This window comes from Protopterus annectens, chromosome 10.part0 (assembly GCF_019279795.1).
Source record: "Protopterus annectens isolate FY-2018-M chromosome 10.part0, PAN1.0, whole genome shotgun sequence".
In the NCBI taxonomy this organism is placed as follows: domain Eukaryota; kingdom Metazoa; phylum Chordata; order Ceratodontiformes; family Protopteridae; genus Protopterus; species Protopterus annectens.
The window spans coordinates 1,515,142,164-1,515,156,856 of NC_056744.1; the positions used below are offsets into that span (position 1 = coordinate 1,515,142,164).

General features: G+C 41.0%; 1 protein-coding gene across 1 annotated transcript in view; it reads right to left on the minus strand.

Moving 5' to 3' along the window:
* The window catches only part of LOC122813700 (CD276 antigen homolog), a 349,850-nt gene that overhangs the window by 149,924 nt on the left and 185,233 nt on the right, over window positions 1-14,693 (minus strand). Inside the window, exon 5 of the mRNA XM_044086153.1 lies at window positions 5,829-6,173. Coding sequence (XP_043942088.1) covers window positions 5,829-6,173 — 345 coding nt within the window. The remainder of the gene's footprint in view (window positions 1-5,828; window positions 6,174-14,693) is intronic.

Sequence of the window (14,693 nt, forward strand, 5' to 3'; positions counted from 1 at the left end):
TTCCTGTTTAAATAAATATTTAATAAATGTTTATAAAATTACTTTTATATTAAACAATACCAGCCAGTCACTAAAAATTAAATGTTACTTTACAGATTAAAATAGACTCCTTAATATATCATCACCTACTGGAAAAAAGTGAAATTGTATTAAACTAAATCATAGCTTTAATCCTGTGTTCTTGAGGTAAAACTTTATCAGTTATTAATTTAGCAACAGTAATATATTATGTTTACTTCTGTTATATCACATGGATCTCTATGGACAGTCCTAATTACTGTGTTCATTTGTTTTATCAGACTTCTGACTTTTTTGATTTTATTAATCTTCTGTGATCTTGATATACCTGTCTATGTCTATTAAATCAAGCAGATCTTCTCTTAGCTGATTTTCTTCCAAACTGAGGACATATCCCTTGTTTTCCAATTCCTGCGGGCATTCTATAGAAGATTCTATAGCATCTTCCTGTGGCACATTCTCTTCAATTTCATCCTGTGCCATCCGTAACTTTGTCATATGGGAACTCACTGGCCTATCACTGCTTAACATTAACTGCTGAGTTTCCACAGCTTCCTGTTCCCTCACCTTGCTATCTAGCTTCAAGTAAACATTTATACTGGTTTCCTGTGAAAGGCTCAAAATTATTTTCATATGGCAACTGACCAATTGCTTCTTGTTCCACTGGTTTCCCCTTAATTTGAATATCCATTACTCTATCCTGTTGTGGTGCTTTCTGAATTAGATTTTCTACACTGAATCCATCACTTTGCAGGTGCTCCATAACCTCAGTTTCTATTTTTTTAACTTCTCTATTACTAATCTCCTTTTCTACTTTTCCTCTGTCTTCTTATTTTTTGTATTGTAAAGTTTTCCATGTCTGGATTCCTTTGCCTGTATTTCAATTCAAATATCTTCGTGCTGCTTTTTTTGTATTGGTTAGTTTTGGTTTCTCCTTTGCACATATATTACACCATATTAAATCTCTTTCTTTCACATGTCCATATTTCTTCTCCAGATATTTCCTGATCTTCCTGTTTCTCCCTACTTTGGGGACTCGCTCCATCCTGCTATGATGTAACCTGTGTTAGACCTTCTACACCAAATCCTTCACTTCACAGGTACTCCATAACTTCAACTTCTATTTTTTTAACTTCTACTTTACTAATCTTCTTTTCTACGTTCCATCTTTGTGATATTTTTTTATTGTGAAATTTTCCATATCCAGATGCCTTTGCCTATATTTCTCTTTGAATATCTTTGGAGCTGCCTTCTGTAAATTGATTAATTTGGCTTTCTCCTTTGCATAAATATTGTACCATATCAAATCTCTCTCTTTCTTTCCCATGTCCATATTTCTTTTTTGTACTTTTCAAATATCTCTTGGTTTTGTTGTTTATATTTTTGCACTTTCTCAGATGCTTCTTTCCAAACAGAGCAAGGTTTCTTGATCTATATACTGTGTTTCAAAAATCTGTTGTATTAATAAACACCTGAAGCTTCTGACAATTTTTCTTGCAGAAGTATTTTTCTTTCCTCTAATTTCTCTCTTAATCATTTTGTATATCTTGTGTCTGGAAATTCTGGGCTTTTTGCATAGTAGTAACAAAGCATAATTTCTTTCTTTTTGGCAGTTTTTGTGATTTTTGTGGACTACTTCCCTCTGCAAAAGGGAAGCCATTCTCCCCCAGGGCCTGGCCTAGCCCCATTATAGTACTGTTTCTGTGTTTTGAGGATTCTACACTGTCATCTTTTCCAGTCCTGGCACCAGTGCGCCTACCAGGATTTGGCACTTTTTTATCCTGGGTCTTGTGCACCCAGCTATCTTTTTTAGTGTTTGACTTACTTCTGTCCATGACATATGCTATATAAATACAATCTATATATCAGTGTTGCCTTGGTGAGATTTTGTGGAAATAGGGTCCACCTCGTGAAGGTACTCACCAAGACTTGAGGATGAATTCAATTTCAGCACTACTACTCTCCTTTGCTTGCTGACTTTTCGTATCTCCATTTGGACCTCTTTCATCTCTCCATTCGGACCCCTTTCATCTCTCCATTCGGACCCCTTTCATCTCTCTATTCGGACCCCTCTTTCTGTGGGGTTGTCATGATGTAGAGCAAGAGCAGAGTATGTAAATGTTGCTGGGGTTGGGGAATAGTTCAAGCAGGTAATGTGGATTAGGAGAATGATATATAATGTTAGAAGCAGATTAGAGAGAAGGGACAAAATTTTTAGTGATATGGTTTCATTTGAGCTCTGGAAGGCAGGAGTAGTGAAATGGGCAGTAGGGAGCAGATTGTGACCACCTAAAGTGGAGCTACTGTAGTACTAGATGAGATTTTGGTGTTAACTGGATGTATGGAGGTGGGAGTATTGATAATTGGATAACAAGCTTTAAGGGGTGGAGTAATGGTAGGTATAAATCTAGGGAAAGCAGGGGTCAGTGGGAATGGGGGTAGAGTAGGGAAGCAGAGTGAGCCCAAGCGCAGCAACAGTGAACGGAGCGGGATGAGCCAGGACCTCAAATATTTAAAAAGCTAAGAAAACAATCCTTAAGTATATCACTGGGTTTCTGAGAGTTTAAACTTACAACAGATGGTAAATTGTAAAGATCTGTGCCTGTAAGGGACTTTGTATGGAGTCATGGTAGAAACTGAATGGAGGACTTTCAGGTGGTTTAAGACTGCAAGAAGGGGTGGGGGAATTAGTGAAATAATATGATTCTACAGTCTATTTTAGTTGTAGTTTGGGAGATACTGTGGGTGGGAGAGGAGCGGGATAGGGTGTGGTGGTTAGATGTGAGGAAGTAGAGAGATATTTATTTTTAACTTCCTGTTAGTTGGGTGGGCGGTACAGGTGATGTGCAAATCAGCTAAGAGGTGGAATAGAGTTTTAAGCTTTACTGCAGCTGAATAAACTTTAACATACATTAACTTAGTTTAGAGGTCTGTAGAAGCTTGCTGGGGTCCTTTACTTGATGTAATACCTTGTGCTTCAGGCTGTTGTACATTGTGGCAAGTGGAGTCAGGATGAAAAATACTAGGTCCTTGGCATTAACTTAGTTTAGAGGCCTGTAGAAGCTTGCTTTGGTCATTTACTTGATGGAATGGCTTGTGCTTCAGGCTATTGTACATTCTGGCAAGTGGAGTCAGGATGAAAAATACTGGGTCCTTAGCCTTACTAATGCCTCAGGAAACAGAATGCACATTACCTAGGTGGGAGACAGGGAGGTCTGGCATGGATGTACAGCAAAAGGGCCCACTTTAAACAGAAACTCAGAATAAATATCTTTTGCTCATATTTGTCTTCCATAAAGATACTTGTTAAAAGACTTCTTGCCGAGAAATCTCAGTTTCTTAGCTATTATAGAAAGTGTTATGTTCTCTGGAACTACATTGACAGCATAAAAGTATACATTTACTCACCGAAAAATAGAAAGATTATCAGATGCAGTACCCAAATTCAGTCCAGTGAGCAATGGATTCTGAGCAGCAAAAAGGTCTAAAGTGAATGCTCCTCACTCTGACCTCTCTGGACTGCCCTTTGTACAAGGTTTGTCACTACATCACCATTATAAGGAATGCTGCACTAGTTCAAAAAGGGACAAAATCACTGAAGAAATATAGACTACACTGTGCTTCACGGGTCAAAAAAGCACATCAGTGAGGAATATTGCCTAATGCATCTCCTGAAGTTATTTTAACTGAAACAATGTCACCTCCATTAGTTAGGATATTAGGAGTTAGTTCTGTGGAAAAGTGGGCACTTATCAAACAAATGAAGAATTTGTTCAGCTTGCACTTCTAAATGAATTGGTTTCATTTTTATGGTACGCTATTGCAGCAGAAAAATGTAAAGTAAGACGGCAACATCAAGGATATATACCATACATCAGGTAAAATAGAAGAAAGTGTGATGCGTGACACTTTCCTTGCGAAAAGTTCAAGTTTATGAAAAAAGGAAATGATTTTTGCTGAGGTTGTTAATGTCAAATACAGTCAACGACTGCAGCAACTCAGGCCAAAATGAATACATGGTTTTGGGGAAAGCAGGTATTTCCGTTACTCCAATTTGGTGCAAACCCAAAGTTAATAGTTATAGTCAGCAAGGGATATAAACAGCCTCCTAGTTTAAGTACTACTTTAGGTAACATTTCAACAGATTTCCCGTGCTTAAGTTGTTTGCCTTTTAGTATCATGACTATGGTGTCAAGGTTTTATGCAGATATGGAGATGTGTAAACACAATATGTTATTTAATAATTTGCATTTTCAGTCATCCCTGAAATTACAGTACGCTAGCACAGTTTACTGGAAAAGAAAGTGTGGAGATACGATTAAGTAATGCTTGTTGGTAAGTGGGATATTGAGGGTGTCAAGCTAAGAACATACATGATTGCAAACTGGGTGATGGGAAACTAATATGAGTGGTACAGACTAAAGGAGAACACATCTGACAGCAGAGGCATGCGGCGACTAGGATCAGGTAAAAGGAGGCAAAAAGTGTGCCTTCTAGGGTGGAGGATTATGGAACAAGAGACTTGGAATAGGTGCACAAAATACATGTAAACTTGGTTGGTTGATGGTTAACTTTTTTTCCATTGGCTATCTTCATGTTGTTTGTCTTTCGGCTTTTCCCAGCGAGGAGTCGCCACAGTGGAACTCCGGTCCGCTAATGATTGGCAGTAGATTTTCACAAACGCCGAGGTGCCAGCTCGACGTCCAACCTTCAACAAAGGCACGCCCATTTATGCATGTCTTTCGTACGCCCACCCAACTGCGGGGAGGACATGCAGACTCCACACAGAAGGCACTCCCTGCACTCCAGCCGTGAATTGAACGGGAGAACCTCTTGATGTGAGGCAACAACACTACCGCTGCACCACCGCAGATACCACCATATACTGTCTCATTGACATATATGGACATGTAAAATACATACAGAAATACAGATCTCAGGAAATCATAGTTCACATCTTTCAAGCTAATTTAATTTGTCTCCTTTTGCAGTAATACACATCAATTTATATTACGTTGCAAGGAAATCTGGTACCTTAACAGAGCCTGAAACTCAGATATTGTCCTTGTTGTAACCCACAAATGCAGGATACTGCTTCGGTACAATGAAGGCTGTCTTTAACATATACCAGGACTAGAAATGTCCAAGGAATCCCAAGGTCGTCAAACAAAAAAATATATATTTATTTCAGAAAGCCCAAAGGCTAAAAACAGAACAAAAACAAAAAATACGAAACATATAAGCTTAATTTCACTGATTTAGCGCTTTCATCTCCTACCAGGAGACTTCTTCAGAATCAGTGTATCCTCACAATTCCATTATTTTATACAACTTTCAAAACTTTTAAGGCTGTGTAATTGGCTGGCATTTAATTACCTCTTTAATTGAAGGTATAAATTTAAAGGCAGAACATCCATATACATAAATGAAAAGGACTTGAATGAAAATACAAAAGGTATACATAACAGTCAACTTGTTTCTCATTTCTTATATCAATTTTTAGTTGTTTTCTCAATCAATAATTAATTGTCCTTGTTGTCTCCTCCACACATTAAATAAAATGAAAAATAATGTTTTAAACAGTACCAATTGGGTATTTCTCTGGAGGGGTACAGTTTCATATAGGTAGAGATATTTAGCCCAAATACTAACATAGTTACTAAGAACTGTTACAAAACTCATTGACTAATGGTGTTTGAATACAACATATGATTGATACACAATTTTGCTGCAAGTTGTACACTGTCGTATACTACAAATATGTTTACTTATGTTTTTAATAATTTAACATGCATGGGTGAGAGCTGTACCTGACACACTAAGTACATCAGAATCAGATGCTGGCCATTTGTACTTGATGGTGCACTGAAATATTCCACTGTCCAACAGGGTGGCATTCTGTAGAGTGAGGATGGCTCTCCATGGGTTTACTGCAAGAGTTGTTCTATTACGGAATCTCGGAGCTTGCTTCTCCAGGCTATCAGTCCCATTGTAATAACTGCAAACTGATTCTACCTTATTATCTGTAATGCACTGCCAGTAAACTCCAAGATTCTTGGGATCAAAGTCCTCCCTTAGGTCAAATTCACAGACCATTGTTACATTTTCTCCTGTGGTTACATGCTGTGGTATAACAACTCTGGCTGATTCAACAGCTGAAAATGCACATAAAAAGATAATCAGATATACATAATCACCTTGTGAGAATACATACCTATAAAATACAGTGCAGCAAGTTTGTTACACAACAGGTCTAACTGCCTTGCATGCAACATAGTCACTGCTAAACTATTACACCTAAATATATCAGTAAATGAGTACAGTTTCACAAAAAGCCACTCAAAAAATTTTCTTCCCATCTAACGTGAGTTATTAACCTACACATACATGGCAAATTAGGCTGCTGGTGAATTCTAGAAAGACAAGAATAAAATGAAATGCTAGTGACGAGAGAGTCAAAAGGCAATCGGAGACATGCAAGATTTGCCTCTTCCCAAATCGTGTCATCCATGAAGAATATTTAATTGGGGATGGAAAACACAGGTAAAGATCTATGTAAAGAACCTTAAAACATGTTCACCTATTAGAGGGCAGTAAATTGATTATAGGACAAACAACCAACATTTCAAAATGTATCTTACTGCTAACAACATGTTCATAGCTTAAGTTACTCAAAGTTTTATGTGCATCCATACTGCTGATTTTGAGACTCAAGTTATTCAAGCTTTTCTACACATCACTTAGAGATTTCAGACCTGTCCTGTGCTGAGTATGTTTACCCAGCTATCAGAAATATAAATGCCACAGTAAGCATTAATGCCCCCTGCTTTACATAATGGTGCTCCAGTTTATTTCATCATTTACGTCAGTGATGTAGCAAAAGTGGGAAGAATGGAGAAACCCTCAGGTTCAAAGTGCTAAATGGAGATACCCCAGAGTTCCTACAGCTTTTTTATGTACCAAAATGCCAGAACAGAAAGGCAGCTCAACAGTTTATTTTTTTGCTATTCAGTCAAAGAGTTTGTGGGGGGCTTAGACTGACTACTGCAGAATTCAGTGCACCAGCTGACTTTTTTATAGTCTGCCAAATTCCTTTTTTTCTTTTTCTTTTTGCTCTTCATTTGTAGAGCTGAGCGAGAGGGGAACAATTCTGAGGAACTGGCACAGACCACTAGATAAGTCAGTTATGGCTCTGCCCAGAATTCTATGTCAGAAAGCACCTACATATTCCCTATAATAGTACCTGCATCACCTGCCACTCAGTTTCTGGTGCTCATTTTTTCAACTAGAGACTTAGCACAGCCATCTTCTTTGCTGCAAAATAGGCAAAACATTACTAGAGAGAAACATCTCCTTAATGATCCCTAATTTATAAGCAGCATTGCTTTATCTTCCATGTAACTCAAGTACATCCTCTGGAATTCCCATGAGTAATAAACAGAAGTGGAAGTAAAATTTTTTCCAGACAGTACTGAACTTTGAACAGCCATCCTAACTAACTCAAATCCATTTTTTGGGGGAGTGTTGTATTGTACTTTCACATGACAAACATGACAGAATTTCTGCAATGGACACTACTAAGGTATACAACAGAGGTGGGCAACGTTGAATCTTACCCAAAAATACTTGATATTTAAAGCAATCTGGATTAATTTCCTCTTGTGATCACATCTACTCTTTATTACAAATCATGGGATGGCATGATACCTAAAGAATGGAACAGGGTTGATAAATTTATTTTTTAGACTAGTAGCATACAAAGGCAGGAAACTACCAACCTGTATAATTTAACATCAGTAGTAGCAGTGACCATAGAGGAAAACCAGTTACTTCCAAAGGAATTAACTACTGAACATGTGTGAGTTGAGTGACCACAAGACTCAAGGCAGAATCATCAGTGAGATTTTAATAAAGTATCTGACACCAGTCACATAAATGTGAAACAGGCAAATTAGAAATTAGACTTAGAATGAGGTCCCAAAGTGGTAGCTTTTGTGAAACAGAGGTTAAATAGCCCAAAACAAAGGTTAATGGCAAGTAAAGCCCAGTGTGAAGGGAAGGTTAATACAGCAACACTAAAAAGTGTTCAGCATCCAGTCTGGTTCTTAGTATTTTTAATTGATGGCATAGACTCGGAAATAATGCTCAAAAATGACAAGTTTACAACTAAACTGATATGGCAGTACTACAGCATCAACAAACTCTAGAATAAAAAGAAGCAGCTCCTGGCCATTATTAAAAGCTGTCTCTATTTCAGCATTATAAACTGGTAAGCAAGTCTCTCAAACTTTACATTAGGAAATAAAAAGCCAACTATGAACTTAATTATGCAGCTAATTCAAAAGATAATCACAAGGCCTTCTTCGCCTATATTAGGAAGATTTGAAGTAACCTACAATTCTGTACTGGATTTATCTCAAGCGGTAGCACCTTCTCTCTCCTCAAGGACATTGCAAATATTCTTGTGGACAAATTCTCTTCCAACGTCAGTCCACCCATCCTCCCTTCTCTCCCCTCCATTCCCACTAACACTCCCCTTTTTGAGATCATTTTAAACAAAGTCCTTTTGGCACTTTCCAAAATTAAACACTATTTCCATGAGTCCTGACAACATCTATGGAATTCTGCTGAGAAGAGCAAAACCCCTCCATCAACTCTTCAACTTGAGCCTCTCCGCTGGTTACATCCTTGAGGAGTGGAGAACTGCAATTGTAGTGCCCTTACATAAAGGTGGTCTCTTCTACTGACCTTGGGAATGACAGGCCTATTAATCTCACTAGTATTCTTTGTAAGGCTTTGGGACATACAGATGAAAAAAACAGTTATGTACTCACCATAATGTTGCTTTTCATTTGTCTTCAACCTGTGGGACCTGGATCCTGCATGCATCAGACTCAGCAGCATACTCCAGAATCAGATCCAAGCTCAAAGCCCCACCCTTACCCATAATGCCCCTGTCTCCCTCCTCCTCTCAGATAGAGTTTGTTGCAGAATAGCAGCACCCCAACCCACACCATATGCCTACAGAGCTAGCATGATCACACAACTCAAGAGAGAAAATTAGCCAAGATAGAGGGGGTATGCCTCTTCCATCTGATCCACTATACAACCCACACAAGATGGGGGAAGACAAATGAAAAGCAACAACTCAAATGGAACATTATGGTGATTACATAACTTTTTTATCTGAAGTTGTTTTCCTTTGATCTTCAACCTGTGTGACAGTGTCCCCAGCTACCAATGATCCCTGGAAGGTCCTCATGGAAGGATGTTCCAGAGCACAGCTGAGTTGAAGGATGCCCTGCTCCTGGAAAGAAGGTTGAATTTATAATGGGAGATATATGTGTGTGGTGAAGCCCAGGTAGCAGCAGAACAAATATCATCGAAGGAAACTCTGGACCAAAAGGCCACAGAAGTAGCAATAGACCTGGTAGAATGCGCCTGGACATGCCCTGGAGGAGATAAACCCATTGGCTCAATAAGCTAACGAAATGCATTCAGAAATCCATCAAGCAATTGTGACCTTAGAGACAGGTTTTCCCACAAAAGGTTTGGAAAAGGAAACAAAAAGTTGGATCAGACTTACGAAAGGATTTCGTTCTATGCAAATAGAAACACAGTTGCCTGTGGACATCAAGCAAATGCAACTTGTACTCTCCTTTATTCTGGAAATTTGGAAAGAAAACTGGAAGACTGATGACATGGTTAATATTGGACTCTGAAGCCACTTTCAGCACGAATGATGGATTTGCCCACAGAGATACCCTGTCTTTATAAAAAAAACATATAAGGAGGCTTAATAGACAAAGCTTGGATCTCCAAAACTCTCTTGGCTGAGGTGACTGCAACCAAAAAGACCAAAGCTGCTGATTCAAAAGGAGGGGAAACTAAAGCTTGCAGCACCAATGTGAGATCCCTAGGGGGTGTTGGGTTCTTAACAAAGCTTGGACAAAGCCAAGAAAGCTGAATACTCACCTATGTGAAAATTAGAGATTGCTGCTAATTGTATCTTAACCATAGAAAAGCTAGCTCCATGATAAAAAATATCTGCCATAAATTCCAAAATGGTGGAACTTGCACTGTGAAAGGATCAAGGTCATGCTGAGAAGTCCAGAGCGAGAAGCAATTCCATTTTCTAGAGTAAAACCTTCCTCGTAGAAGATTTGTGAGCCATTACCAAGATCTTCTTAATGGGAGACGATAGCCCGGGAGTCCTAACTATCAAGGGAACTGGAGCAGCCAAGCTGCAAGCTTCAGGCTGACTAAGTCTGGGTATGGCATCCAAGAGGGATGCGTAATCAGATCCAGAATGGGATCTAGTGTCCAAGGTGGATACACTGCATGAGACCACAGAGAGGGGAACCAAACTTGCCAAGGCTAGAAAGGGGCAATGAGGATCACTGAGCTCCCCAGCCGTCGAGCTTTCTGAATGAACTTGGATATCACAGGCAGCAGAGGGTAGGCATATAGTAGACCTGAGAGCCAAGCATGAACTACAGCATCTCTGGGGGACTCCCCTGGATGGGGGTTCAGAGCAAAATACTCACTGCACTTCATGTTGGAAGGAGAGGTGAAGAGATTGCAGCAAGGATGACCCCACTTTAGAACGATCTGTTCTGCTACTGAAGGATTCTGAGACCACTTGCAGGGCATCAGAACAGTTCTGCTGAGCCTGTCTGCTAGTATGTTAGACCTCCCCGGCATGTGCGTTGCCACCAGAAAATGGCCAGAGGAAATCTACCACTCCCACAATCTTATGGCTTCGTGACAAAGGGGGTAAGATCTGGTCCCCTAGCTTGTTGATGTACCAGATTATTGACAGTTGTCTGGATGGGAATAGTCCCTTGAGGAAGAAGGGCATGAAAAGCATGCAACGCCAGATATACTGCCCTCATCTCCAGGGCATTGATATGCAGATGGGTCTCCTGGGAAGACCACATGCCTTGAACCATCTTTCCCATGCAATGTCCCCCCACCCCCACCTAAGCAGGGAGCCATCCGTGGTCACCGTGATCACAGGAGAGGGAAGAATGAACAGGCAATGCAGAAGAAGATCCAGACATTGAAGCCAACAAAGAAGCAAATCCTTGCAGACCTGAGATAACCGAACCAGATGTGATAAGGGAAGGTCTAGCAAGGACCACTGAACCACCAGAGTCCATTGCAGGACCCTCATATGAAGGCACACCATTGGGATGAGAGTGATCATGGCCACCATGGACCACAACCTCGAAGGACTAAATCCTGTGGGGGACACTTGGCCTGAAGGATGTAAGAAACATGATGTCGGAGGGTTAACAGTCTGTCTGGAGGTAGAGATACCTTTGCTTGAATAGAGTCTGTCTGGGCCCCAGTGAAGTAGAGAACCTGTACAGGAACCAACTAGGATTTGTTGAGGTTTATGGTTATGCCCAGATAGTGAGCAGTCTGAAGAAAAAGATCCCTGGCTTGACACAGTCGATGCCTCGAGGGAGCCTATCATCCAGGTAGGGAAAGACACAAAAAGTACAGTTTTGTACCTACCATAAATGTAGATGTTCGAGTGCTCATACAGCTGCAGTCATAACAGATGGGTTATCCTGCCGTCAGGCGGGTCCTCGGTTGGCCGAATTCCAAAGTCTAGGTCCGGCGTCAGTTGTCATCGCTTCTTCCCTGACGTCAGTGCGGCAGGGGTATAAAAGAGCCAGCCGACGCCATCTTCTTCAGTTTTTCTTGCCCCAGATGTCAGGTGCCCCCAGAAGGAAGGCAAAACATAAACTTATATAATCATGCAATATAGAATAATCAAAAAACAGTAGTTTGCAAGCAAATACACCATAAAAGAATACCCCAAATAGGTTGTATGAGAAGGTGTTTGTCATAAGGCCTGTCCTAAGAGGGGATGGAGGGAGGGAAACCTGGACTGCAGCTGTATGAGCACTCGAACATCTACATTTATGGTAGGTACAAAACTGTACTATGTTCATCGTGCATACAGCTGCAGTCATAACAGATGGGTAGAATCCCAAAGCTAAGTAGGGGTGGCAGGCACTAAGTGGAACTAGGAGGAGCAAGGATGCCCTGCAAGACAGCTGTGGCAAATCCCGCTCTAGATTTAGAGTAGAGTAAAGTGGAAGGTGATAGTGTTTGGAGAAAGTGTGCACTGAACTCCAAGTGGCTGCTTCCAAAATGTCCTTGGTAGGAATCCCCCTGAGGAAAGCTGCAGAGGTAGCTATGGCCCTTGTGGAGTGGGATCTGATGCTTGAAGGCACAGCTTTTCCATGAAATGAGTAACAAAAGCGTATGCAGTGGGCTTTCCATTTTGAGATTGTCTGTTTGGAGATGGCCTTTCCTTGAGCACCTGTAGCATAGGACACAAAGAGTTTCTCGGATTTCCTGAATGGCTTTGTCCTGTCCAAATAATATCAAAGTTGTCTGTGAATGTCCAAGGAATGCAGTAGTCTTTCTCCTTTGTTTTGTGGGTTAGGGTAAAAGGTAGGTAAGTGGATAGTCTGATTCAAGGCTACACTGGATACTACCTTTGGCATAAAGGTAGGGTTGGTTCGTAAGGAAACTGTCCTGATGGAAAATGATGAAAGGTTGCACAGTCATGAGGGCCTGTAGTTCCGAAACCCTGCGTGCTGAGGTGATAGCCAGAAGGAAGGCTGTTTTCCATGACAAGTATTGTAGTTCTGTTGAAGCAGCTGGCTCAAATGGAGGAAGGGTCAGCTTTTCCAATATGAAGTTGAGGTCCCAAGCAGGGACTGGTGGTTTCCTTGGGGGTTTTATATTCTTAGCCCCTCTGAGGAACTGTCTTAAGAGAGGATGAGAGAATAAAGGAGGATCTGTGTTGTATTGTGCAGAAATGGCTGAAGCATGGATTTTGATGGAGGAGAAGGAAAGCCCACTGTTTAACATCTCAGCTAGGTACTGTAACATTTGAGGTAAATTTATTACCCAAGGATTCTGGCCCTTTTTCTGATTCCAGGCACAAAACCGTTTCCATTTGGCGGAGTAGGCTTTTCTAGTAGAAGGTCTTCTGGCCTCCAAGATGACATCCTGCACCTCCTTGGAGAGGAGGGTCTGTTGGGAAATCAAGGGATTCTCCATGCAGCTAGATTTAGGGTTTTGAGCTGGCTGTGAAGAGTTTTGAAGTTGTGCTGGGACAACAGAAGAGGCACTAGAGGTAGGATCCATGGTGGGGAATGCGTCAGGCTCTTCAGGAGTGGATACCAGTGTTGTCTTGGCCAGTCTGGAGCAATGAGAATCATTTTCGGCCTCTCTGCTCTGGCTTTTAATAGAACTTTGGGCAGCAGAGGGAGAGGCGGAAAGGCATAGACTGTCAACGTTGTCCAATTGAAAGAAAGTGCGTCCACTTTCCAGGCCTGTGGATGATAGGTCCTTTAGCAAAATTTTTTCAATTGGTAATTTCTGTGGGTAGCAAAGAGATCTATGTCTGGCTGTCCCCATGCCTGAGTTATCTTTGCGAAAACTTGAGGATGCAACTTCCATTCGTGTAGATCTGTCATATTTCTGCTTAGGCTGTCTTCCAGTGTGTTTTCCTTCCCTGGCAGGAATTGTGCCTGAAGTTGGATTTGCAATTCCAGAGCTGTGTTCCAAAGGGTCATGGCTAGTCTGCACAGGGGGTATGAATGAGTTTCCCCCTGTTTGTTTATGTACCACATCACTGTGGTGTTGTCTGTCCTTATCAATAGCTGGCCGGGATGCAGTAGGTCTTTGAAGGCCATAATAGCATTTTGCACTGCTAGCATTTCCTTTTGGTTGATGTGTAGGTGCTTCTCTTTTTGGGACCATTTTCCCTGAATGCACTGATCTGTCATGTGTGCCCCCCAGGCATAGTCCGAGGCGTCTGTTGTGATGATTTGAGTTGCTTGAGGTATGCAGAAAGGGAGACCTATGTTTCTTTGGCATGCTTGAGCCCACCATAGAAATTCCTTTTGAAGACATGGAATGAGTGGTATAATTGTTTCCAAACTGTGGCTGTGTTGAGACTATAAGTTTTTTAGGTACCATTGAAGTTTCCTCATATGCAGCTTTGCACATGGGATCAGCAGGATGCAAGATGCCATGAATCCCAGAGCCTGTAGGACTTTCCTTGCAGTCAGCCTGGTGAAGGTTGCCATTTTGCTGAAGTATTGAGATAGTTGCCCTTGTTTGTCTGGCGTGAGGTAGGCCATCTGGGTGTTTGTATTCAAGCTGGCACCCAGGAAAATTATTGTTTGAAAGGGTATTAGTTTTGATTTCTTTTTGTTGACTGTGTATCCCAGAAAGTTCAACAGTTTTATTACAAATGCCAGGTGTTTTAGAAGTATGTCCTTGCTATCCGCTTGGATCAGGCAGTCGTCCAGATATGGGTATATTTGTATTCCTTGAAGTCTGCAGAAGGCAATTACTGATGCCAGGCATTTCGTAAACACTCTGGGCGCAGTAGATAAGCCAAAGGGCAATGCAGAGAATTAATAATGGGTTGAACCTGCAAGAAATCTGAGGTATCTTCTGCAATCTTGTCTGATAGGGACATGCAGGTATGCCTCCTTGAGGTCCAATGTTACCAGCCAAGACTCCTTGCCCAGCATGGGAAGAAGCTGCTGTAATGTGAGCATCTTGAATTTTGGTACCTGTAAATATGTGTTTAGGATGGATAGGTCTAAAATAGGTCTCCAATCTTTGTCTTT